The sequence below is a fragment of the Corvus hawaiiensis genome, chromosome 2 (genome assembly GCF_020740725.1).
Source record: "Corvus hawaiiensis isolate bCorHaw1 chromosome 2, bCorHaw1.pri.cur, whole genome shotgun sequence".
Classification (NCBI taxonomy): domain Eukaryota; kingdom Metazoa; phylum Chordata; class Aves; order Passeriformes; family Corvidae; genus Corvus; species Corvus hawaiiensis.
In genome coordinates this window covers 106,433,485-106,461,111 of record NC_063214.1, presented here as the reverse complement: position 1 = coordinate 106,461,111, position 27,627 = coordinate 106,433,485, and the positions used below count along the sequence as shown (strand labels likewise).

The following is a 27,627-nucleotide window of genomic DNA, read 5'->3' as shown; positions in this document are numbered from 1 at the left end:
GACATCATGGAGACCAGGTCTACCACTTGGGACAGGCTGGTATTGGGTATGTGACAATAAGGCAATAAGGCCTGGAAAATCCTGCCCATAGATAAAGATCAGGCTTGTGCCCTTGCGGCTGTAATTCCAAATATAATAATATTTGATCATATTGAAAATCCAAACAGAAGGAGGAAAAGATCTATTAATCCCCTTATTGCATGTCCCACACTCTTCCATAGTATAGTCAGAGCTCTGCTTCCCTCTTTTGGAGTAGTTGAACTGGAGAGGGCAGTTGTAAACATCTCAGCCATTATTGAACATATTGAACAGCATACTACAGCTGCAATTTTGGCCTTACAGGAAGAAGTTCATGGTCTGTCTCCCGTGGTTATGCAGAACAGAATAGCTCTCAGTTTCCTATTTGCTGCACATGGACACGTATGTGCTATTATTAACACCACCTGTTGTTCTTATGTGGACCAGAGTGGAAGAATTAGGAAGGATTTGGCCGAAATTTGGAAGGGAACTCAAATTTTACATGAAGTAGCTTCCAGAAATAACACCTTGAATTTCGACCGTATCTTCCATACCCTCACCTCATGGTTACCAAACTGGGCCTGGATAAAAGAAGCGTTCATAATAGCTGTATAGTTGGCATCTTTGTGATAGCTGGTGGGATAGCTGGTTGTGTAAACTGGTGCTGGAGTTAAATGTGGAAATAGAGACTAGACAAGGTAGAGTCTTGTTAGTCTCTTAAAAAGAGGAAAATGATGCTGTTTTGGTTTTTACCTATATTTTTTTTATATATTCTCTGTATTGTTTACACATATATTTGCAGCTTTGTAGTTTGCTGTAGCATTTTCCTAGGCAGAAACACAAAAATTCCAGGACCCCTGTGCTATCTTGGTTCTCCTTTGAAACCACGGTTGAAACCAGCTTTTTGAGACATATTTTTGTTAACAGGGCCTGGTCTCCCCTGAATGGGGGGAGAATTTAGATGATACTAGAACTGGGAGGGATTACTTCACAGGGCATGTTGCTAACTGGGGGACTCTTGTCAAATATGCTAATGCGCGGGATCTATAAAAATTGTACATGCGCCACACGGGGTATGTATCTTCATCATTTTCCACCTAACAAGCTGTGCACCTGAGGATCCTTATATAAAGGTACCCCTTTTTATCACCCTAACTGTGTCTGGCTCATATTTTTAGGACCAGAGAAAAGGCATCAATGGTACACCCACACTCTTGACACAGCCCTGGGACTGAGGGCCCGATGCGGCTGCTAATGCTTGGCAGTGCACAGAGAAGTAACCAGACACACATTGCTCCTTTCTATGCAATAGATATTGCAAAGTAAAAGTCAATAATATGTGAGTGGCCAACAGTTTAAGGATGCATCTCACAGTCCTGCAACAGGCTCCTGCACACAGGGTTATTCTTTAAATGCATGAGGTTAAAATTGACATCCTGCACTTCAGTACTACATACATCACCCCACTGAACACCAAGATCACCAAACAGCAAGGAAAAATAAAATACTGAGGCAACAAACTAAAAAAATTCAAAGTTTACTGAAACAATTCAGGAAACTGAAAGCTTTGATTAACTTTGATAAGAGATCACCTGTAATTGATTGAATAAGCAGAACTTTTCACTACACTTTTCTTATTCCAGAATTTTACAATCTTTCCTCCTCCTCCAGACAGATTATTAAACAAAATGTTCCATACAGGTATTAACTAATACCAGCTGGAATTATAAATGAATAGCTGAAGGTGATTCTTCAGCACATAGAATAACTGGAGATGTTGGTATCTCAGAGCTATTCTAAGCTAACCTACATGATTCCTGGGTGATCTTTGCCCTGCTTCTCAAAGGTTAATTAAAAAAATCTGCAAGTTTATCTTCTAAGAAAATTTGTTAACAATCTTTTGATTGGTTGTTTGCTTCTTCTCAATGTTTTGAACAACTGTACTTTCTGTCACACTGTATCCACAGGATGATGGTATTTACATTCATTTTTGGTTTCATTGGTCACTGATTTCACAGTGTTGTTCTTCTGGATTTTAGCATCTGCACCATTCCAGCGCTTGGAACAATGTTGTTAAAAAAAGACCAGCACACCTGCTCATGTAATATACTATTATGACACATTTGGGTACAAAGGCATGCAAAATTCACCATGAACGTGAAAAGGTCTACCTGTGTTCATCTCATGTAGCAAGTGGAATGCAGAAACTTTCCCTCTTCCCATGTACAGTAAGAACTGCTAGGCATTTGTAGCACCTACCTAAATGAAAGGCATAGGCCAGGCCTGAAAACTGCAGGATTATGGAGAATTTACTTCAGTTTTCCAGCTTAAAACCAGATCCCCAGATCTGAAAATATTAATATGACTTTTGATAAGAGACTTTAAATATCAGAGCTAAAGTCAGATTCAGCCTTGTTACATTATTGTCTTTTTAAATGCAAATTTAAACAGTGGGTTGGTTTCTTTTATTTTATAGATGTACTTGCTTTTCACAAGACTTGAAAAATGACAATTTTATATGAAGGAACCATCTTTTATGAGAAATGGAGTTTAATATCTATGACCACTATATAGGTTATGCATACATGAAAAGAAAGATGAAGCTTGAGGCCCCATGCAAATAAGGTCATCATACAACTGAAAATGCTAGGAATGATCAGGCTTGTTTTTTAAGAAAGTGGACTTTTGGAGCAGTTATTTTGGAGCTCTCAGTCATCCAGGGAAGACTTGCCACAATCAGAATAGAACTGCCCATCTTTTTAGAAGGTGTCATGTCAAACTGTACAGTAGACAGATCCTAACACCTCCAGCTTAAATCTACAGCAGTTGTATTTGTCAAGAGTAACCACTGAGCTGTGAATAGTCTTATTTTTATGAGCATAACAGATTTAACTTTTGTGGTCTTTAATTAATCCCAGATATAAAAAGCTCCTTAAGTACCTCTTATTTACCATGACTTACCTTGCATCTGTTAACTAAGTGAAAAACACTATAAAAACACAAATTGTGCTTAAAATGGTTTGCAGTTGAGAAAGTGTATGGCAATAAACTAATTTGAGAAGCCAAATGTATGCAGGTTTAAAACAATTCCTTTTTCGTAGTGAGAAATAGAGGAGAACTTTCTGTCCAAGTTGCTAATGGAGACAATTTTAAATAGTCCTTTCTTACAATAACAGCAGTTGAAACTACTTAGCTCTTTTCATTTCCCACAGATGAATATTGACTGAGTAATTACAGCTATAATCTCTTCAGTCTCTTTACAAAAGTTTTCTGCGGAATTATGTCATTAAGACAGAGCTTACTGTACGTAGCATGCCTATAATTCAATTGTGCTTAATGGCTCTGACCTACTTAATTTTACCTATTTTCCTTTGTATCTGGAATTTCATGAATGCTTTGTCATAGAAGTTTATGAAAGAGGTGACAAACAGAACATAAAATTTTCGTTTATCTATTTAAAGATACTGACTTACTGGTATAACCACAGGAAACATCCAGATGCCTATGAAGAATCAAAAACCTTTTAGAGAAAACCCCCCTATTTTTAAACTTAAATTGTATGTTTTAAGCACTGTGAAAAACTGTATTTTTAAAATCTATGTCTGAAGTATATTTGCTCCTCACTGTCCTCCCTCCAAATAAATGAGCCAATTTTATACATATTTACAGTATTTAATAAAGATGTCCAAATCAGCAAAAGTTTTTACATAAATGTTTCAGCACTTAAAATAAGGAGAAGCATTTAATTTGCTCTCAGCTCAGACAGTAAAATTAAATGGAAACATAATAGCCTTCTGCAGAAAGAATGCATTAAACCATTCCTCTCTGTGGGGAAAGGCAGTATCTCAGTACGATTAACAAAACCAAATTTAATTCAAGCAGTTATTAACTCTATCCCAATTTAAATGCTTAAATGTTTGCTGCCTGACTGATAAATAATCAGCTTCTTTTGGAGTCTGCATTAGTATGTTTTACCAAATCCTTGAAAGTTACTTGATAAGGTTTTCTATAAATTCTTTGGCTACATACATTAAGGAAGTTAAATACATGTGAAATCTACCAGCTACAAGTACCTTAAAAATAGTACACATTTACAGATTATACAGGGATCAGAGTGCAAATGTCAAGAGAGAATTGTTTTCAAGGACTAAGTTACTTACAACATCCATTTTTACATCCCAAACAGAAGGCTGTAGACAAAAAAAATTGCGATTCTTAGATTTAGAAATCTCTTTGAAGAGCTTCTTGATCACCTAAAAATGCCTCAAACTGAACCATTGCTTCATCTATTAATGTTATCACTTTTAATTATGAGATATAACCTGCAGTGTCTGCCTCTCTTTTTTTCTTTTGAAGAATATAGAAGTTCAGAAACTGCTCATATAAAGAACAGAAATACTGGTTGTATTCCCATATGGAATTATAACGACTTTAGATTCTTTTATGTCTTCTGAAGATATTTTTGTAAGCAAAATATGAAAGCAGAAATCCATGTCAGTCCTCCGAAAAAGCTCTGGGTTATAGTGATTTTGTGAAAATGTTTAGTTTTCTTCTTGCAGCATTTCTTCTATTTCTTTATCCCAGTTTTCATCACGCTTTTCTGATTCTGTCACCACCTCATACTCTTGAAGCTCTTGTTGTAATTCCTTTTCCCAATCAGCAGTTTCTTCTACAAGAGATAAATGATATGTAAGAATTTAACTGATAATACTGAATGTTGCTTATTTATATAAAACTAGATAAATTTGCACTGAATCGCTCTTATATCCCCTAAACTTCATGGGCTAGTCTCCTTAAAAATGAAAGAAACTTCAAGATCAGAAATGTCACCTTCTTATTGATCACAAGTAGGAATTAATTAATATACAAGGCTATATTCCTATATGCATACTATAATAAAGATATAAAGAGCAAATACACAGCTAAGTCATTATGCATGTCTCTTTGCAAGATAATTTTCTACTCTACTATCAACTGAATCTCCTTTTCCAGTTCTAAATCTCCATAAAAAAAAGAAGTTTGTAGAAGTGTTGAAGTGTGAAAATCAAGATCAAATACTGTGGCTAGTTTAAAACAAAGAAGAAGGTACTCTCCTCACTGACTTTTGTAGCTAGGCAAGGTCATTTAATCAGGGTTAAAGGTAACCATATTTCATACTTCACGGAAAAAAATTAGTCAGAAGGCATTCCTGTGTTGTTAATCTCTGTTTTAATTAGCTCTACCTATCATAGGCAAGAGTGTGGGGGAGGAGATGGGTGTTTGATGTGTTCCATGTTGGTTGGTACTTCAGCCTAGATAGGAAGGAACGCAATTCCAGAGTCCAAGTCAGTATGGCCAGCTGAGATTTCTCTGAACAAGTAACACATTCATGACCTACTGAAACACTTCCATCAAAGAACTAGATGCAAGAAAGTGATATTACTCATTACAATTCCTCAAGCTTGGCTATGTATTGAACAGAAGAAAAAAAAAAATCAGAAAACAATGATTCAGCAAAATCCAAAGCACATTTTAAGAAAGTTCTGCAAATGTTGTGATAAGCATCTACATATACAAGTGTTGACATAGTAAATTGTGTATGGCCAGAGCCACATCATCACAGACTCTTTTTATGCTCTTTATACTGATTTTATAAAATCTGAACTATTTTAAATATTAAGCTCCATTTAATCTCTTCTCATGATTCTCAGAACTATTTGTTACATTTTAACTGTAAACCTTTATAGGCAGAGGCCTCTTCAGGCTCATAGTCTGGTGCAAATGTTGCCTTTTTAGCTGGTGCCAAAACAAAAAAAACAGAGTCTGACTTCCAAATACTGTACTTTACCTACAAGGATGTCAATTAAAGAAAAAAAAATTAATATGCAGAAGAACCTATGGAAGAGAAGGCAAGGAAAGGAGGAGATAAACAGAAAAAATACCCCACACTCCCTTTCATAGAAGAGCAATCTAAAATTCTTAGGTACTTTGGATTTAAACCACTCACAGTTAACATTCTGTGTAAGATGTGGTTTGACCATGGGGAAGATTATCATTAATTTCTGCAATATCTCACTGATGGTCATTTCATACACTTTGGAAAAAACTGTCACAGATCTACTTTCCTAAATTGAATTGCAACTTTTTTTTTTCTTTTAAATCAACCTGTCTTAGAATTGCTTTATGTAAGAAACAGAAGTAATAGTAGCTTTACCTTCTACTACTGAAGTCTCTTCTTTCTTTTTGTCTAGCACTAGTTGTTCCATTTCTTTTCTGAGATCTTCCTGATTCAGATTACAGGCATCAAAAGCATCACTCACAAATTCTGATACACCTGGACTTGTGGAAATCTCTTCCTCATCCTGCAACAAGACATTTTAGTATAAACTTACCCAGACAGGGTGAAAAAAGGCACCAATACATACTTCTACTCGTGACTGCTTTTAAATAGAGCTGGCAAAACCCAAACTTATGGCATTACTCTCACAACTATTTTTCTTTATTGGCTATTTGTCCTTAAGAGTATTTTTGTACAAACAAAAATGGTAAGACAGCTGTACTGAAAATGTTCTGCTTTACATTCTAGGTTGTCTTTTTGTGTTCTCTTAACAACTTTAATTCTGATTTTGTAATCTTCAGAAACAATAATAAACTCCTGAGTAGTTTAGAACAGGACCTAAATATTAAAAATTTGACCACAATTCAGTAACAGTTTTCTAGACCAAAGTGAGATTAAGAGAGGACTGTTCTTCGGAAATCTTTGCCTGCTGGCAAGTGAATGCACAGCTCTGCTTCTGCCAAGAGTGTTCTCTGGCACCAACTTTACAATCCAGAAATGAACAAGGGTCATTATGTGTCTAAAGTAAAGGTTTTTGCAGTACCAAGCAAAAGTGAAATAAAACAGTGTTGCTATTGCAATGCATCATTTAGATTTCCAGTACTTCAGCCTGACCACTGCTTGAAGAGTTGGACAGAACATGGCACACAAATATATTTTTATGAAGGTACTGCTAGTGTCTCAGTGCAATGCTAACCTTCTATTCCAAACATTTTGGGAATTTCACTCTTGAGAGTAAAATCACATCTTATCATAATGTGCAGGATACTAAGGAAAGCATTCTTCAGATAAACTACTGTTTCTGCTATTGAAAATGAGTTTCAAGCCTATATGCTAAAAATTAGTAATACAGCAAAACAGCAGCAGGTTAGGACTGTCAGATACTATATTATTATGGTTTCATAGCAGAACTTACTCAAGAAGATGCATAATTACTTATTAAGGAACAGCTTCCCATACTAAACACCAGATAAAATATAACAGCATTTTTACCTCTTGTGATTTTATTTGAGGCTTGATTGTAATAGGTGGTGTTTTTGGCCGTACTGTTTCTGTCAAGGGAGGGAAAAAAAAGGTAGATTACATTTAAATATATAAAAATCTCATTTAATTTGCATAGCTATTAAATATACAAGGAAATACTGTATTTTAAGGAATCCTTGTGGTTAAAGGCTGAATTTAGCCACAGGTGAACCATTTTCAAAAACAAAGAGAAGCAATTTTCTATTCTTAATTAAGACAAATTTAGCAAGCCATTTCCTCATTATGACTCCACTTAAAGAACAGGACCTCTCTGAACCTCAAAATGACATCCCAAGATCTTTAAAGTTACAAATGCATAGACTTGGTCATGAAATCCAGTCACTGTCTATCACAGTTCTCCCACTCCCCTGGCTGGGTACTACTACTGACATGGGCACTGGTTAGCTCTCGGGCACACCAGACTGCACATGTACTATGCACAACGCTAAGTGTACAGGAGAACAGTGTTCTGCAAAGGCCTGTTTCACACAGCCAAAGGAAGTCACTGACAAACAAACCCTAGAAGCTGGTCCCAATTTCCTAAGAAAACTCACTGTGCATTCCGTATTTAGAGCATGGTGCTAGGAAGACAACGATTGTTTACAAGCAAGGTTAGATCTTTTCCCTGGCAGGTAAAGGAACACCCCAGCTTTCTTCCTCATGTTAACTCTCACGAGAGAGGACTTACAATGAAGACCCAGGTGGCTGCAAGAACAATTAACATACAGGGGAGGCTGTGGTAGTGGTGGAGTGCTTGCTTAGCAGTTCTCTTTGCTCAAACATGCAAAGCAGCTCTCAGCTTGCAGCTCTGCTTCCTCCAGGGTACCCAGGTGGACTCTTCCTGATAACTCAGCAATTTCTGAATGGGGAATTTTTTTGTGTTTAATTTTTAAAATTAAGACCAGTTTTAATTAAAATCATTCCCTAATTGGTAGCTGTCACTGCTTGTATAGCTCTTCTACTCAATGCCCACTCCTCTGTCCCATCTTCTCTCTTCCTTCCACTTCCCCATCTCCAGAGGATCTCTCACCATACCCAAAGAGGCTCTAGCACTCCCTGCTTGGAGAAGCTGCAGGACATGGCAGTAACTCTTTGCTGTTCAAGAGGGGTGCCTCAGGCCCCACCTGCTGCTCTCATGCAGATGGGACACGGCTGCTCTGCACTGGCCCATGTCCCAGTCAGGTGTGACTGATGCACCATTAGCATTATTCTGGACATACTGGCCTGGCATCATTTCCTCCACTGCTGGTGTGCTCTCATCCCAAGGTAACTCAGTTTACATCTACAGAGCTACCTAATACCTAGAGAAGGGCTAGAACTTGGCATTTTGTTATAGATCTTACATAGCCTTTACACTAGAACGTGGAATATCTTCCATTTGTCTCTTCTCTCTTCCTTTCACATCAACCACGTTAATTTAACTTTCTGAAAAGAGCAGCTAAGGCAGAGACAGAGAAACGGAAGGCTAATTCTGTTTTATAGACACTCAGCTTTGAGAAGAAACCCTGAACATTATGAAGAACTACCAACAGGCAATTACTTCCAGTTTTAGCCTCCAATTAGGGAATCCAACCCTCAAAAAGGTTACTTAAACCAAAAATAACACGTAATATTCAGAGCTTCCCAAATTGATGCAATTTCTGAGTCAAACAAAACATGCATTTACTACAGTCTGGTACATGTATCTTTGCCATTACAGCACATACAGTCACTAGGACAGAAAATCTATCTGCATATCCCACACTGGTGGTTTGAACTGTAGAAAAGCTGCAACAGGCCAAAAGGCAGTGTTGGTGGGGTTTTTTTGGTTTTTTTTTGTTTTTTTGGTTTTTTTAAATGAAGATATGTTTTGCTTTAGTCTCAAAGGGAATTTTACTAGAATCCAACAACTTTCACTTTGAATGGTACTTTCCAAGGGTTTGAATGACTCAAACATAACATTTTTATTGTTCAATAGGGTCAGATGCCATATCTCCTGTAAAGTTGAGACACTTCAGTTAAAACAGCCATAGTTTTGGGACAATAAACAACTGTCCTGAATAAAAGTAGTGGGAATGGGTGCCTCTTGGTCTGCAGTAGATTCTGGAGTAGTCTGTCCTGTCAGCATTGCATGGATATTAACTCAAGAAACTACTTTTTAGAAAACTACTTTTTTCACTCTACATGGGGACCTTGCCTAAGCTGACACAGGCACATTCCAAACAAAATCCTTGAGAAACACGAGACAAACTGACAACAAAGGCACATATGCAACATGGAAGCCCAGCTTTGTAATGCCATCTGTAGCCTCCCCTTCACCCCACAGTTCAGCTGCCTGTCCAAGGAGCCAAGGCCCACCTGAGTAACCTTAGCTCAGAGTGTGCAAAACAAGTTGTGCAAAAGACCTGTGAAAAAGTCTGTAAAAAGAATAAGAAAGGCAACTCAAGAGGAAAAATACCTATATAGAAAGATATTATATTCAAAAAGAAGGAAAAAGAAGTTAACTTGGCAGTGATCAGCTGGCTGTCAGTCAGGCCAGCAGTGTCAACAGGACATAAGTATTAGTGGATTTCATGGATGACAATTCATTGATACTGGGGATATGAGAACAGTTCCAAGGTGAAGCAAAGGCTTTCTCCTCCTGCCCAATGCCTACCCAGCCTGCCAAGATCCTTCAGGTGTCTTACCAAGGGTGGTGAGTGTACCTAGGTTAAGCCTAGATTTAATGAGCTACTGGTTATCTTTTGCATTTCTGTCAGTAACTGCTTTGTACTCTTTAAGCTGAAAATATTCCTGCTTGCAGAATTTGTTAACATGCAAAGAGGTCCAGTGGTTCATAAGAGGGTCAGTAAGAATCACCTGTAGAAACTGATCAATGTAACTGAAGATACCTTTGTTGAAAAAGCTTTTTCATTTCAAGGCTGTATCCCAGGTAGCCTCCTGGTCCCCATTTTTTCTGTTTCCACATCCTGCATGTGTCTCTGCCTCCAGCATCACAGTCATTCTACTCCTGTATCACTCGCTAACTTCTGTTTGGCACGAGGGATGAGCAAAAGCCAAGAGCAAGCCACATGCCAGCTGGCTGGGTTGGCTAGTACTTGCTGTCTGATCAACTGAACCAAAGGTATCTCCTACTTCTTTTTGACAAGTCAAAAATCACACCTGGGACCAATAACGGTCATGAGCTGTCACAAGCTAAGTACAACATTTCTCCTCTTGAGATTTCCACTCTTCTGACAAAATTGGCTGAAACTGGAGAACAGCTTAAAAGCACCAGGAGCCTCCTCTTCCCCAGTCTACACAAAGACACCAAGTATGGTGAGAGAAGCCCTGATTTAATAGGCAATCCAGGATAAAAATGTGATGGCACCTGATGTATACCATGAGCATTTGTTGATGTCTAAAAATTTTTAGCTTTTTAAAAATATTTGTAGCTTTGTAGATTTCTTAATATATAGTTGTACAGTTTCTAGCACTTCCTCACACTTTAGGACAGTAGTTACCCTTTCTCATATATTATGCCACAGTATTGAAATTCTGTTTGGTCTTATTTTCAAGACAAAGGGTTTCTAACAAGGAGATCCTGTTTTGCACCAGCACCTGGGCTGAAGTAATAAGATACTTTGTAGATATAACAAGATATAGGGCTAAGAACCCTTGGAGGGGCTCCAGCGCAGCAGATCCAAAGGTGGGTTACCAGGGCAACTGTTCTCCTACTGAATGTACTTGCTAGATATGCTAATTAATTAAACTTATAAAAATTGTGAAAATTTGATGCTGCACATGCAGATATGTATTATATGAGCAACTGAAAGCTTTCATTAAAAGCTTTCTTTATCTTTTATCTTTATGTTGCCAATTTTAATATTGTTTGAAAATTTTTTTTCCGATTTTAGGCAACAGCGTGACACTAAGTTAATGAACTGTGCTAAAACAAATGTTTCCCATACCTTTCAGTTCACTATCCTCTTTGCCTTTGCTCTCTTCCTTTCCTACTGCTTGCTGTTGAGCTGCAAGCGCGGTGAGTTGTGCAGACTGTTTAATTAGGGACACCCTGTAGAAATAATTTCTCCAGAACACCTCCTCCTTTACACTAGAGAGAACAAACAGATTTTGATTATTACATTTGGAATATCGTTCCTTTTACCATCTAGCAGTGAAATAAAATTAAATATGCAGAGAGGAGGAGTAGACACAGCTGTTATTTAAGTAAAAACTTAAAAAAGAAATCTGTGACATTAACACATTTTAAAAAGTCCATCATTTTAGAAGTTCTTGATCTTTCACAAGGCATTTGCAGTTGACTTGAACATATAATAGTAATGTTATAACTTTAGGAAAAGCTTAACAGCATGCAGCAATACATGGTATGGAAAAATATTATACTGTTCCATCTCTCCTGACAAATTATGTAAACAAACCCAACAAGCCAAACAACCCCATTCTCTTCCCCTCTAAGCCAAACACTCTATTATTGTCAAACTATAATTGTCTACATCTTCCCTAGACATCAGGTGGAACTGGAACATCTGTGGTGGCAGAAGCCATTCCTAGATTGCAGCAGTACTATTTCACTACCTGCATGTCTTTCAGCACGTCCACAGAACCTTTAGTAACTAGGAACTGCCATTGTGGAAATGACCAGCTCTGATAGGTGGGACACTATCCCCTGCCTCAGGTAACATTTCCCTCGAAATCCCTCCAGCAAGAAAAAAAGACCCAACTTTAACCCAGAGGCAACAGAAGGCAGAAATGACAACATCTGTGGGGAGGAACTTGCGCAGGTTAAGAACGAGTGAAGTCACCTTTGCAGCTATTCAGGCAAACAGTGACCACTGAGACTAAGAACAGACCAAAAAAAAAATTAAGCAATGTGGTAGAAAAGGCAAGGATAGCATGACCAGAGGCTGAAGACAGAGCATCAAATAATAGGGAAAGATCTTCAGAACTGACAATAGAGAAGAAGGTAAATAGAATGAGGAGCTGGGAAGGTTTACAAAAGGAGGAGATTTAAGACAGAACATGTAACAAGGGAAGATTTTCTTTCTTGTTTTCATCCTTAAAGAAGGAGACTAATGTTGGGAACTCCCACTTAAATAGGAAGCTGACTTGTGAAACAACCTTTGGGAGGAGAGTCTGGGACTGGACAAGGAATAACCGCTCTGGAATAAAGCTCTGCAACACAGAGCTTTTCCCATTTCCTATCCAAATCCAGTTTCTCTTGCTTGCATTGCTGCTTTTTTGGTGACACATTCTATTACCATTTCTTGGAGAGGGAGGGGGGCGGGTCTCTGACTATCTGTAATCACTTTTTTGGGATGTCAGTTACACCAAGAGATCTGAACATTTTTATTGTTGCTTTATGGGTCGTTAGGGGGAAAAAAAAAATCATTTAATTTAGCACACTGGGCAATGAAATACTGAAGGCCTCTCCCATATTGAAGTCAACAGGTCCTTATTAGTTCTGTCTCACAGATATACTTCTTTTCTTACCTCCAACTGCTAAACTGCAATGCACATGCAATATCCCACGTGTTAGGCACTAGCAGATAAAAGTATACGTACACATCATAAGAACATAAAAAATTGAAGGAAGTGAAAAGAACAGGGAGTAATTTATGAGTATTTACAGACACATTGAAAGCATGATGATACAGTTACCAGCAGAAATTACTTACTGTTTGGGAACAAGGTCAAACCTCATCCTATTAAGAAGCTCATCTTCTTGCAACATCACCAGTGCAACAGGGTACATTTGATCAAAGTCAAAATGAAACTGCACACCTGCTGGAGGATCCCGCAGAAAATTCCGTTTATCCTTTGAAGAACATATTAAATGTCATTAAATGATATCAGAAAAAGGACACTTATTTCACACACAAGAGCAGCAAAGCAATCTGTAAAGCCTTTATAAAAACAAAAACTATATTGAGGATCTGCTTTGGTTCAAGCTGAAACTGATAGAACTATTTACTCTTGCACATGATCAGTGCAGTGACAGACATATTAAAAGTATCTTGAAAACATGCAATTTAATAGACTTAAGAACCCCAGTAGTTTTAATTTCTCCAAGAGAAAATTTCAAAGCTTAGAGGAAATTAAATACTTACTGCTGATAAGGCCAGTATTTGTTGTTGAATTGTCTCTTCTTCATTGCTGTCTACCCAGGGAGGCACTGCTGCTTCTAGTGTTGAAAGGAGGAAGATAATTGCGTATGTATCACTAGAAAAAAACCCACTCCAAATAACAGACCTTACATAAGGTAACATATAGTGTCCCAAAAGTAAGCAGAGTTACACCAGTAGGCCACGTTACTGTGTCTTTTCCTAAACTAAGTCCATGGCATAAGAGAGAAACCCTAGGAATGGATCTTTGCTTATCAGAGATAAAGAAGCAGTAACTAAATAGTTGCTGATCTCTGTTATTGTAAAAATAAAACTGTGGGGATTTCTTTGCACCAGTCAGAACTTGGTGCCTCTTAGTTTAGCTACTGAGGTAGTGCTGTACAACTGGTTAACTTGCCTGCAAATAGTATACCCAGATTCACTTTAAATGTGTAAACTTTATCTAAATTAAGCTTGCAAAGTAACTTACACCCAGAAGACACCAATTCTTTAACAATGGAGAAGAATGTTATAAATCTGTTACGAATTACAACCCATTATACACTGAGGAAGCCTACTTGAGTTCAGCTGGTTTGTATCTTTATGCAGATACTTTCAAAATAGTTCTTTTAGGCTGTACAGAGAGGAAAATAAATTAACATAGATGAATAGATATTTATTAATCTCTTCACTGTCAATGCAAATTCAGCCTACAGAGACAATATGATGCATCTGTAGCAGTTAAGTAATTCTTGTGCCCTTAAACTAACAATGCTTATTTGCCCGTGCAGCTGGTATCAGCAAGATCTTTCACCCACATGGATTCATATCTGATGCTAATGCTCCTTTCATCTGTTACTCCTCCTTTGGCCAATCTAGCTACCTATTTTCATGAAGCTTTCAGAAATATATTAAGAGAAGCCCAAGTTTACTAACAGACAAAAAGACAGAAATACAGACAACACAATCCCAAAAGCAATCTTGCAAGAACAAACCAGACTAACATACTAAGTACAGACACCATGAAAAATTTTATCACAATCCATTTAAAACCAGCTCATTTTCAAGATTAGCAGTCACTAGATATTCAAACTGTCAGAAATTACTGCATTCAGGTAACACATTAAAAAAGATAAAAGTCAACGATGAAACACAATGTGAGAAAACAACTTTGCTAGCATGGTGATCTTTGAGTTTATTTCATAAAGCAGAATTTGCTTAAAAAAGCAAATCTAAGCCAACTAGATAACATAATAGCCTCACTTAAAAATACGATCTTTCTATTCCACCATATGCATTAAATTCTGCCACAATGGGTTTCGTTAAATCGTGTTTCGATAGATTAGTTTCAGATATAGCTCAATTATCCAGCTTTCTGGAAGGTCTCACTTATGTGATGTCAGGCATCACCAATAAAAGCATACATTACCTGATTTTTTGGTTTGTTGCTCTTGGACAAATTTCTTCTGTTCTTTCTGAAAATCTCCAATAATTGTCTAAAATAAACATTAGGGAATCACAAATAAAAAAAAAATAAAAATTCACTCTTCTTATTTTATGTTCAGTCAGTGCTTTCAAATACAGTGCATACTCTTATATCCATAGTGGCTCTTCTTGTAAGTTAAAGGTCTTTCATGTCAATCATACATTTCCTTTTACTGAAGCATTTAATTTTACATTTAAAACTATTGTGTATGCTTCAAAATTATATTTATAGTTTTATCAAGTTCAGGGGACAGGGAAAAAAGATGGAAAATCTTAGCTGATAACTTGAACATTGGCATACTATGCATATCCCCTTACTGTTTTACCATATCAAATACAGACAACACAGACTGTTCAGACTTATTTGAAAGTATTTTTAAAGCACTAAACACTGAAAGATACCATTGGCCTTACAGAAGTTTCAAGAGTTGCCTAAGAAATATATCCATTTCAAGAAACTGGACTTCCAAAACTGTAAGGTTGGATTTCAGAATCAAACTGCTTAGTTGAAACAAAATACTTCCCCATTTATGTTGTTGACAAATTTTCATTAAAGAAATCATATTTAGAAATATCCTACATTGAATTTAGAATTTTAAAAAGTGGAGAATGGTCTCAGAATTTGGCATGCCACAATCTAGAAGTAAGAATGCAAATGTTCTGTGGTTGAAAGCAGAGGCAAAAAAGATGAAGCTAGAAATGAATACTTAAACCACTCACAAAATACAAATTTTATGCAGTGAGGTCTGTGGACCAACAAGCTGCCAAAATGCACAGAAGTGTTCAAGCTAAATCCTGATAAAATTCCTATACTTTTTTTTTCCCTTCAGTGTCCCAGTATTTCAGTTTAAGATTACTACCAGTGAGAGAACTACAATAGTGTCAGTTATGCAACAGATCATTGTGGTTCCTTCTGGTTTTAAGTTATGTGAATTCTTTCTATTTATGCAATAAAACAATTTATATGGTATAAGAAGAAAGCTTTATTATAATACAACTATGATCTTGTTTCTCCTATATGTAATACTTATTAATTGAAACAGGGAATTCATATTACTCTAAGACATTCACAGAAAAAAGAAAATGGTATTTTAGGCATAAAATACGCTGTAGGTACTTAGCTACAGTTTCTTAGGAGCATTCTTGATAGTGTATTAAATTAACAAATAACCTTGTTACTTGATTTTTCCTCTTTGACGTGGATCAAAATTACATTACTCTGCTATGCTGCAGAAAGAAATAAATCTCTGCTATTATCATACAGACAGTTGTCAATGAAATCTGAAGACAAAATGTAAAATGTGATCATAATAGAGTTTCATTTGATGTCATTCGATGATTTGTTTGGAAGACAAGATGAACAGTAATTATATCAAGAAACAGAATTCTACTGTATTAAAAAAACCAGGCAATGCTGTAGTTTCCCTGAAGGGCTGTCTGAGAGATGGGAGCAGGAAAAGGGGTTTGCCTGTGTGAGACATTCCTGGATGCACAACCCTACTACAGCTGGGATGGTTTTGGCCAGTTCCCTTTCCTTTCCCTTCCAAGCTACTCTCAATAGCAAACACAGAACACTACATGGCACTTACTGCTGCCTTTTTCTTTTTTTCTTTGCCTTCTGCCAAGTTTGTGGCTTAAAGCACTGGAAGAACACTTGCTGGCACAAGTTAAGCAACTGGAGCTGACAGAAAGGAACAGAGAGGGCCAGAAGTACGTGGCAGGGTCAGGGTGGGGAAAAGAACAGGACAGTAACAAGGTGTTCCATTAGCTCACTGGTTCTGGGGAAACTGTACCTGTATACCCCTAGGGTCTTAGGATACAACATCCACAATGCCGAGCTAATTCTGACTTTTGCTGCAGAGATGCATTTAAGATGCAAGCTCCCTCATCCCTTTTTCCAACTAAATAAGCTGTGGAGCAAAAAGAAACCAGTCCACACATCTTGAGACAGGTATTCCCCAACTGCCTGTCTCAAATTCTTCCAGCCCTTCCACCTACATCAGCATTTTTCATCATCTCTTCTGGTCTTTCTCCAGCGTATCAGCGTCCTGATGGAACTGAACAAACACAGGTGCAGCACTGAGAAAAGCAAGGTGACGATTTTTTGACAAGTCTACTATGAATAAACATTTCAGTCACATCATCATGACAGGAGATACATAATATCTCTTGAAAGGCAATATCTAAAGACAGCTTAAAGAAATGCTACCAAATGTCAGATTTGCCGCATGTAACAATGGTAAGCAAACAGATCTTTCAGATCCGGTATCTAGAAATAAATTACCTTATCGATGATACTGTCAATTTTTCCTTCTTCTACAGACTTCTTTATTGTCTGTGCTGTTTCAGCAACGGATTCAGATATCTTTTTTGTAGCAGCAGAGGCAAAATTGAAGAGGTAACCTTTCACAGACAAAAAAATAAAGACCCGAGAATAGATTTCTTTACATCCAGTTCCCTTTTTACATTTATTTTTCCTTCTCTTTAGACATTTGGATACCTACTTAGAAGTTTCTTTCAAAATAACACAGCTTCTGGCCTACAAAAAACTCCTAAAATTCTATTTATCCATTTCTAGTTTACAATCTTTAACGACGTTGATGATGATCACAACTTTCTGTAAATCAAGTATTTATACATGAACCTTGTTTACTAAATCAAATATTCTTAATGGTCCTTGAAATACTCCTTTCCAATGAGTTTTCTGAAGCAATGTGTCTTTCCTGATTTCATGTAAGTATTTTGGAGACATTACGCTATAAAGTAACTTAGCCACAGTATTAAAACAGAATTATATTATTTTTTAAGAAAATTGACATGCACAATAAAGTCTCATAAACTGAGGCAGCAAATCCATGAAAAATTTCAGGAAGGTAACACTTCCTTTGAAAGTCTTAGCACAGAAGCTTGCTCTTGATGTTTGCCCTTATCTATTTTGCATTGTCTTCCTCTCTTTATCTCTATGAAAAGCACTGTGGCCCTGTTGGCTCATTTTTCTGAATATATTCAGTGTCAGAAGAACAATGACAAATATTCTGAAAGACTCACTTTTCTTATATTAGCAGCGCTGAAGTGATGAGAGGTGGCAGGGAAAGAACTACGTATACATAGCGCGGCCATCTGCACTGTGTTATTCTGTTTTAATTAAGGAGAACAAACTTGCAAGAAGCAAGATGTGTATCATAAACCTTCAGAAACATTAAAGATCAGCTTATAGACAAGTGATTTTAAAACACTGGTACTATTTCTCAGATGACATGATGTCACAAGCACTTTATCCTATCTGAATGGTTCATTACGACTGCAGTACCTCAGTTACAGTACACACATTATGTCAGTGCTGCAGTAAATAAAATAATTGCAGAGGCATCTAGATAGATTGGAACATTTGGGCAAACATCAATGGAATGAAATTTAACAAGAATGAATGCTGGATTCTGCACGTGGGATGAATATAAATTGGCACAGGAGTGTCTGGAGAACAGCCCTGCAGAAAGGGATCAAGGGGGTGCTACCTGCTGGTCAGCTCAATAGGAGTCACATATTTCAGTTATTCCAGAAAATCACCTTTGACTTTTATACAGGGGGTTATCAAACAAAAAACAAAACAAAACAAAAAAACCAAAAAACCAAACAAACCAAGCACTTCTGTTTCAAACAAAAAACCACCTTCCTTCTCAAGAACTCTCAAAAAATCCAGCTTCCCTATGGGTTAGAAATGGAAAAAATAATCTTATAATGCAAAAAAGAATTAAAAAAAAAAGTTCCTTTAACACATGTGGTTGTTAGCCACTGGTAGAATGAGTTACTTTGGAACACTGATGTCACCTTTTGGAAAGCTGAGTATTCTTTGTAGTGGATAAAATGTTCTCTTGTTATGATATCACAAAATCAATACCAAAATATGCAGAGGTCTAGCCAATCCTTAAGCAAGACAATTTTTTACATGTAACTTTCACTTACAAGTCACAGAATGGGGATAACCAAACATCCTTCAAGTACTGACTAGCATCTTTTATGCCTGTTATCAGGGTTTACAACCCATCACATGATTCAAGTATAAAAAAAAAGGTTAACTTCTATACTTTAGATATAGACATGTATTATTCCCCTTATGAGAGCAGAGGAAGCAGCAGCCTACTGGACTGCTTACTTCATACCAGCTTTTATTGGTTGTTTCATGTAGCCCTGGAAACTCTCTCATATACAATTGTTTTAGGTGCAAAATATGTAGAGATATTTGCTGTGATATTCTGGCATTATTGCATGAAGTGGTTTTGGCCAGTCCTGGAAGCAGGCTGAAGAGCAAAATGCTTTTTATTTTCACTAAGTGCAAATATTCTTTTGAACTAAGGTACTCATAAGGCTGCTGAAGGGGTGGTACTTAGTCTTAAAAAAATAGGATTAGTGGGGGAAAATAACACTTTCAAATGACTAAGAAACTCACCCTCCATCTTACAAGCCTATGCCTGTATTAAGAATGTGTATCTAGCAAGATTTCTATTATTAGTTCACATTGGCAAAACAGTCATAATTTCTATAATGGCATGATAATGACTGAAAAATAATGTCTATAAGGCTTCGGTTTTACCAGTAAAGTTCTTTATCTGCCAGGGGATTCTTTTCCTACAGCTACCCAGGTTGTAGGCCATGCAGATTTCTAGGATTTCTAGGATTATGTGGTAAAACAGCAAGAAAGCCTTTCCACCACAATCTACCCTGGTGTCACAGACAATGAACCCATGGACCACTAAATCAAATTTTCACTTACAGAGAAAATTATGGGATGGATCTTTATATAGATAATAGTCAATATTTATTCTTCCCCTGAAATTCAAAGCCCTTTTTCCTTCCTGAACAATCAGAGCAATTAGCAGATTAGAATCACTTTACCACAACTAGAGGCATATTTGACCAAACTACACAGACTAAACTGCTGCCGTTCAGACTGCCCAAGACAAAGCACAGTAAGAACCAGCTCAGACTAACGTCCCAGAAATATATTGATTGAGAATTTCAGAGCATCAATTAAAAAAACCCCAAAACCTTTAGATCTGTACTTCGGATTAATTTTATCCAAGAATCCACTACGGTAAAGCAGGAATTTTACTTATAGCAAATTACAGCTTTGCGCCATCCCTGGCAGCGTTCAAGGCCAGGCTGGATGGGGCTTTAAGCAGGCTGGTCTAGCAGAAGGTGTCCCTGCCCATAGCAGTGGGGTCGGAACGAGATAATCTTGAAGGTCTTTTCCAACCTAAAGCATTCTATGATTCTAAGAGTGCACACATGTTCAACAAAATCATCAATCCCCATTATTTTCATATGAAAAAATCACAAAACCCCACAGCAATCAATGAAGTATATTATTCTACGTAGACAGACCTATTCTCTCTACAGACAGACCTCCTCCCATAGTGCCAACAGAGCAGATACTTAAAGAAGTGCTGCTCCTTCAATAACAGCTCTGAAAGAGGCGATAACCGAACGGCACATTTGCAGCCTTGTTTCCTAAGTTCGTATCTGAAAGCCGGCAGCCCCGGGACACTCACTGCCGATTCCCTTGGCCTGGCTGAGCAGCGCCTCCGAGTCCCCCTGCAGCTCGCCCTGCTCCTGTCCGGCCGGCCCTGCCTCCTCCTCCTCCTGGTCCTGGTCCTGGTCCTGCTCCTGCTCCGCGGGGCTGCCCCTCTTGCCGGCGGGCAGCAGCTGCTCCTCGCCCGCCCGCTCCAGCCCCAGCCAGCTGCCCAGGCCGCGCAACATGGCTCAGGGGCGGCGGCCGCGCTCGGGCCGTGCCGGCGCTGCTGCGGAAACCCGGGCGGCCGCTCCGCGCTCCTTCCGCGTGCGCCACTTCCGCCGGGAGCGGCCGCGGGAAGGGGCGGGCCCGGCCGGAGCGGGGCACGCGGCACCTGTCCCGCCGGGAGCGGCCCCGGTCCCCGCGCGTGTCCGCGCCCGCGCGGCTGCCGGGCCTGCGCTCCGAGGCGCGGTACCTGCAGGGCGCTGCCGCGGGGCTGCGCCCCCCGGGCGGGTGCCGCCCCCTCCCCCCCGGCGGTGCGCTCGGGCTCGGGCTCGGCTCCCCCGCGGTGGGCAGCGGCCGCTCCTCGTCTGCGCTGCCGGGCTCTGGTCGGAGCAGCCGCCTCTAACCCCTACGTAAGTCGGAGGCCTGTTCCTGCTCGGCCGCAGCGCCCCGAGCGCTCCCGTGGTGCGGCACGTTTGGGGTGCAGCGCCCACAAATCCCTGCTGGAGGCGGCAGCTCCTGTAGATAAGGCTGGAGAGAGTAATTCGTGTGCCACTTCCCAGCAAAATGATTTCTTCCAGTATTCGCTTTCAGCTCTCTCTCTCCTAACTCTGTTTCCTTCATCTTTTACAAGTGGCTTGTCAGACCACCTGGAGTTCTCTGTATCTATTTCAAGTAAACGCGTTTCCTGAAGCTGCTGCGAAATCGCTGTTTTTGCTAAAATCAGAGCGAGCTTTTCATTTTGGTTCCTGTAAGCAAGGTTTAAGAGTTCTAAAGTGGCATGTACTCAAGATTTATACCCTTGTTGAAATTATACCCCCAGTTTTCCTGAAAAGAGCTTTGAAAATGGCTTAGAGGTTTATGATGTAAATGTTGACAACTAAGTTGTCTGAGGTCTGAAGGAATAGCCTGAAACAAAGGTAGTAGACTGGGCATACCCCACAGTAGTAGGGTCCAAGTCTTAAAATCTTTGCTATTAAAAAAAATACATATTAAAATTAAATGGCAGGGAAAAGTTAATCCCTGATGTTCCTTTTTCTCCTGAGTTAAATACATTTGCTGGTTATGGTCATCCTTTTGACCATATTGACAAGCAAATAGTTTGTTAATTCCTATTACCAGAAATGTAAGAGCATTGACAACAACCATTGTTACCTTCCTGACCTCAGTCTGCTGGAGATCCAGGCCTTATTTATTTTACTTCAGTATAGTAAAGGGAAGCATTAAAATGTTATTGACTAGCTACTGCTTGATACCAGCAGCTGAAGAGCCACATTGCTTTGATTTACACTACATATTTATATGAGGGCCATTAAATCATGTGCTGTTGCATGTTGTTTTGGATCAATTGGGTGTTTAAGTAAGGAAAGATTTTCTTGACTCTAGAGTTCTTGCTCTGTGTTGAGCCATTGTTCAAAAATTGTTCAGTGATTAGCCTCCGCAGCCACCTGAATGGAATGTGAATTCATTTACAGATGAGATACACATCATCCTGTTTCAGATGGGTGGAAAAATGCATGCCTTTGTTTGCTAAAATGTATAAATAGTAAAAAGTTTTGGTAGTCCTTTTGTGCATTTCACACCCAGCAGCCCTTTCTGTATAGAACTGTAAATTAATACCTCAACTCTGTGTGTTGATCAGCCTCATCAGAACCTGTTTAGGGACAACATAGGTGTTTATCTTACATATTAGTATTTAAGCTGGGACAGGTGAATCCTGCTCCCAGATTCCAAAATGGTCATTTTTATTGTATATTGCTGAAGGTCATTTCAATTTAGATTCTTTGCAGATTGAGTTGTAATCTTCCCAGACATGAATTTATGTTCATCAGATGTACATCTTCGTTGTTTTAGATTTCCAGCTCAAGGTCTGTGCGTGTGTGCTGATTTTCCAATGAAGTACATCCTGGTAACTGGTGGTGTCATCTCGGGCATTGGCAAAGGGATCATTGCAAGCAGCATTGGCACCATTCTGAAATCATGTGGTCTACGTGTCACTGCAATCAAAATTGATCCTTACATAAACATAGATGCTGGAACCTTTTCACCATACGAACATGGTATGAAGATTAGTGCTGTTCCCTGTCACAAAAATATTGGTATTTACAGTAACATGTTTTGGTTTGGTTTTTTTTAGAAACCAATAGTATGGTGTTGACTAGTTGTTTTATCATTATTTTGAAAGTTTATTGCTTACTGTGTGTTCTCAAGGACACTGCTCTAAGTTAAGAAAAACAGGCCTGTTTTTTTTGAAGATACTGTTATGAGCAGATGCTTCCTTTCTCTAAAATACCACTTTACTGGGAAAATCCTAGCTGTAAGCCTTTTTCAGTTAGTGCTATCTTCAGTTCAACTTTATTGAAAACCCCTTTTAAGTAGTGCTATAAAACTTACTTGAAACTTGAGTCCTTAACAGTTACTCGAGAATGCTGTTCTCTGGGTATCAGTGCTTTCTAATGTAAGTGCCTTCATGAGTTAGCTTAAGTTCTCATTTTAGGAAAAAAGAATCTAGTCAAAAACATCAGTGAAGCTTAGAGCGCTTACTAGTGATATGATTTTAAAGTAGATGCCGAGTTTGGTTGGTTGGCTCTCTAAGCCATGTCGGTTGTATTGACTATTGCTGATGGTTACAAGACATTGCATTTATAATATTGAATTTTCCTTCTGCTGTGTGGCTTGTTACTTGTACATTTATTAAAAGTAATGGTTTTGAAAGTGCCTTCAGCCAGAAGACATTTCTAATTATTTTTATGTATTGGATTTTATTTGCTTACTTTTAGTCCACACCACAGTTTTTGGTACTGAAGATAAATATGTGTATCTCCTTAACTGAAAAAACACTACTTTGCTTTTTAAGTAGACCGAGCAGAGCACATCAGACCTCTCTTAAAAAGCAAAATTTAATGCACTTTAAGGAGCACATCTGCTGCTACTTAGGCAGTTGAGTGGGCTGTAAGACTCCTGTGATGACTCGAGATTGGGAGGATGTATTCCTTCCCTAGACCTGGTACAGGGAGGAGGGAACACTGTGGCATGTAATTCTTTTTTTCACTGAAAATTTTCTTACTACTTGTGAAGAAACACTCGCTTGCTGGGTAGTACATGGAAGTTACATGACCCAGAATGGCAAGCCTCCTTCATTAACATTTTGACAGAAATACGATTGATATGATTAATTTAGTGGTTTCCAGTTAACTGTAGAGGCTTTTTAATAATATTTTTTTTTATTCTTCTCTTTCAAGGCCTGCTTAAGAGAAATGTTGATTCCACTCTGCTTCTGTTGGCTTAAGTGATGATTTAGTGTAGGGGATGTATCAAGTGCCTCACAGAGTCAGGCATAATTCTTCCACTCCGTTGCACACACTGGGGTGATTCGTTACACAGTTCATTGAAGTGTAGTGTTGTATTTTGGTGGGATATATATTTCTGTAGTCCACTTTTTTTTTTATGCATCAGTCACATAACTTGTTTAGCCATTGATTTATTGGGTCATGGCAAAATATTTACAGTTTTTCTGAAGAGCTTTCCAGCCTTACCTCAAGATCTAGCAACTTTAGTTCTGTCGGAAGTTGACTACATTCAGAATTTAGAGACTCTTTAGAGGGCTAAGAAAAGTCAGAACCTGAAGGGTATTTTAAGTAGATTTTTCAGGGTCAGCAGTAACCCTTGCTGTGGACATAGTGAACCAAATATACTGGATGGAACAGCCAACTCAGAAATGGTGATCATGTTTGAAGAAGCATTTATGTTCATCATAACTTTACTCCTGATGCAAGCCTTAATCATTAAAATAGATCCAAACAACAAGAATTTATAGTGAAACACTTTGTACATGCATAATAATTCATGCTTATAAAAGCATAGTTTTTGTCTCCTGCAAGTGAGTTAATATTTTATTTGTTTCCGATTTATGATTCCTAGAGATTGTTTTCTTCCTATGAAGGATTATTCTGCTGTTGAAATGCTGATTAAATATTTATGTTGATTAAATATTTTGGCAATATAATTTACATTTACTTGCAAAACTAGATATGTCTGAGGGATAGACATTAGATGTAAAACTAATGACTTGGATATTAAATCATATAGAATGACAGTGCAGATTGAGTTCCAGTATGGGCTTTATTGATGTGTTGTTGTCATATATAATTTAAAATTTTTTTCTTCTATTTTAAGATGTCTGTGATATTCCTGCTGTGTGTTTAATAATTTCTGATTATTTTATTGTTTTTCTGTCTGTTTTCACTGTTTTCACTTTCTTTTTTCAGGTGAAGTTTTTGTATTGAATGATGGTGGAGAAGTTGACTTAGATTTAGGAAATTATGAGAGATTTTTGGACATCAATCTCTATAAAGATAACAATATCACCACTGGAAAGATATATCAGCATGTCATTAATAAAGAAAGACATGGCGATTATTTGGGAAAAACCGTTCAAGGTAATATTTTTAATTTTGTGGGCTACTAGTCTATTCAGTTTTCACAAAAGATGGGATCAGCTAAAACAGGCTGCTCTGTGCTGCACCACCTTACTCCTTTCTCTCTTCTAAAAGATATGGGCATATTCCTGTAATGTTTGGCTTCTGGGCTCAAGGAAAGAAGAACTAGAGAAAGGACTTAGTAGTTTCCTCTTGGCTTTCTGTTCTCTTTACCCCTTTTGCATGCAAAAGTTAGTGTATGGGCCTAAAGTAAGCTATGCTTGCCTGCTCTGGTTTTGTTTTGTAGTTGTTCCACACATTACTGATGCAGTTCAGGAATGGGTAATGAATCAGGCAAAAGTTCCAGTGGATGATGACAAAAAAGAGCCACAAATTTGTGTAATTGAGGTAAGTATGGAACCTTCTAGGTTATATATCTGCAGTGAACACAACGAGCTTGTTTGCTTTCTCTTTGCTCCTTACTGTGAAAAGGTCAGACTCAAGTTTTATGGAGAGCAGAAATTCAAGACACATTTTATATTCTTTGGTTTGTTCTGAAAGGGATAGGCATAGTCTTATCTCTACAGCTTCCATTTACTTGACTAAATCCACTCTAGAATACGGCTGAAATTGAGCTGCTTAAGAGTTTATTAACTTAGAGAATTAAAGCAGACAGTTACTGTAATGTGAACTGTCTATTCCAAGATCCAGATGTTTGACTGAAGCTTTATAATGTTAATAGTATTGAGAAAACTTGTGTAGTACCTGAAACCTCCTATGGTCAGTAGGACAGCCTTTCACATTCTAGCTTTCCATAGAACTTCAAATATTCATCTTGTTGCTTGTAGTCATGCTTAAAGGAATGCATTTGAACAATGTGTAAGTTAGTTTCCCACTTTCTAATGTTATCTTTAAGATCTTTGGAGGCAGCTTCGTTAATCACCTAACCTGCTGATGTTTTGCATAGTGGAAACAATGAGTTTTACCCACCCTTTGTAGGGCACTGAGACAACTGGATGAAAGCCAGTAATTGCTAGTATTACTACTACAGCAGAAAATCACAGAATCACAGAATAATGGAATAATAATGGAAAAATAATGGAAAAAGATGATACTTAAGGATTTGACAGAAGAATATGTCACAGATTTAATGCCAGGAGTGACCACTGTAATCAATAGTGCCATAAACTTTGTGACCCAGCTCAGTGTTTCTTATGCAGAAGAATCTGCCTTTATTGAAGTACACTTACCAGTATAGCTATAGATCTTTTTATGATGTGCACAGTGAGAGTCAACTATTTCATTTAAAACAAATATGAAAAAGTAAATACAAAAGTCACACAAGAACATTAATAAGTGATGGCCATATCAGTCCTTTAACTTCAGCTTTTTTGTTTTGTTTTGGGGCTTTTTTGTTACACACTTATACTTCCAGCCTGATAAAATTATTTTTCTTCAGTACTCTAAAAATAATTGTAACATTTTTCCGTTATAAAATCCTGAAGGAGTTAGACTAAACATGTGGGTGATGTACAAATGCAGTTGTCAGTTTTTCTGGTACTGGATGAACAGGAATATGTAATTCTGTCAAAAACCACTTGGTGGCACAAAAAGATCATTCTGCAATAAAACTATTTCATCAGACTTGTGTGCAAAACTGCTTTATTCAGTGCTTAGTCTAGTATAGCTCACTGTGTCTTCGAAAGGCATCTGATTTCTGTCTTTGTAAATAAATTTCAGCATGGACTTAGTCTTGCATTTTGGTTTGGTAATAAACAATTATTGATGTTGGAAAGCCGTGATAATACTGAGAAATGTCTGTCTCTTGTTAATCACAAATGTTTGTGAATCTGACAGGAAATAAAGTTTTTCCATAAGAAAATCTTCACATCAGCTTAACTGTTGGTTACTGGTTCACCACTTTGAAGGCAGTGTGAAGCATGTATTATTCAGCAGCACCACACATATTCCCATGGGAAGCTTATGTATCTGGTGTAAAGTGAACATAACAAAACTGGAAAGTTGTTTAATGTTTTCCACAAGAAACAAAATGTGCAGAGTAGATGAAAACACTTTGTAGAGTATGCTTGCAAATTTCAACTGTCAGGGGTTTGAGATAAAAGTTTCAGAAAACATCTTGAAACAGATAAGAGATATTTTTTCTTTTGTTTTTGCTTTCTGCCACTCTGACATATCCATTTCCTTTTCAGCTGGGTGGAACCATTGGAGATATTGAAGGAATGCCATTTGTTGAAGCATTTAGACAGTTTCAGTTCAAAGCAAAAAGAGAGAACTTCTGTAATATCCATGTTAGCCTAGTGCCACAGGTAAGTTATTATAATAAATAAATTTTGCTCCATATTGGCTTTATGTTTGTTTACTTGTCTCATTAACCCTTTCATGCTGGAGCCAAGTCAAGACCACTATAACTCTTTGTACAGGGCTAAAAGTACTTTTTCATTTGAACTCTAAATTTTACTTCACTACTCACTGGGGAGATTTTGGTAAGCAAAGGTTTGTAATGATGATAGATTTCACCCTCTAGATAAAAAG

General features: G+C 37.9%; 2 protein-coding genes across 4 annotated transcripts in view; one reads left to right on the top strand and one right to left on the bottom strand.

Annotated features, from left to right (window-relative positions):
* Positions 1-1,539: 1,539 nt before the first annotated feature.
* Positions 1,540-20,753, bottom strand: SYAP1 (synapse associated protein 1). 2 transcript variants are annotated; one of them, XM_048286928.1, is made up of 9 exons: positions 20,475-20,753; positions 17,210-17,328; positions 14,870-14,936; positions 13,447-13,520; positions 13,015-13,154; positions 11,287-11,429; positions 7,328-7,386; positions 6,212-6,359; positions 1,540-4,687 (listed from the first exon to the last, which is right to left on the bottom strand). In XM_048286928.1, the coding sequence occupies exons 1-9, from the start codon at positions 20,680-20,682 to the stop codon at positions 4,560-4,562; spliced, it is 1,086 nt and encodes a 361-aa protein (XP_048142885.1). In that variant the 5' UTR covers positions 20,683-20,753; the 3' UTR covers positions 1,540-4,559. The 2 variants fall into 2 exon arrangements, with proteins under 2 accessions (XP_048142885.1, XP_048142895.1); XM_048286938.1 differs by lacking the exon at positions 20,475-20,753 and adding an exon at positions 20,308-20,376.
* Positions 20,754-20,873: 120 nt separating this feature from the next.
* CTPS2 (CTP synthase 2) overlaps positions 20,874-27,627 on the top strand; it is a 63,958-nt gene continuing 57,204 nt past the window's right edge. Inside the window, exons 1-5 of one of the 2 annotated variants that reach the window (XM_048286911.1) lie at positions 20,874-21,069; positions 22,511-22,716; positions 24,925-25,095; positions 25,382-25,482; positions 27,285-27,401. In XM_048286911.1, the coding sequence (XP_048142868.1) occupies positions 22,551-22,716; positions 24,925-25,095; positions 25,382-25,482; positions 27,285-27,401 (555 nt within the window). In that variant the 5' untranslated portion in view covers positions 20,874-21,069; positions 22,511-22,550. The remainder of the gene's footprint in view (positions 21,070-22,510; positions 22,717-24,924; positions 25,096-25,381; positions 25,483-27,284; positions 27,402-27,627) is intronic. The other variant, XM_048286917.1, reaches the window with a different exon arrangement.

Bases quoted from the DNA above. Each gene is read 5' to 3' on its own strand.
- SYAP1 (XM_048286928.1), bottom strand. From the start codon at position 20,682: ATGTTGCGCGGCCTGGGCAGCTGGCTGGGGCTGGAGCGGGCGGGCGAG. The intron at 7,387-11,286 runs GTATGGGAAACA...CTCCCTTGACAG, and splicing joins AGAGGATAGTGAACTGAAAG to AAACAGTACGGCCAAAAACA. The intron at 6,360-7,327 runs GTAAAAATGCTG...GTCTTGTTGCAG, and splicing joins CTCAAATAAAATCACAAGAG to GATGAGGAAGAGATTTCCAC.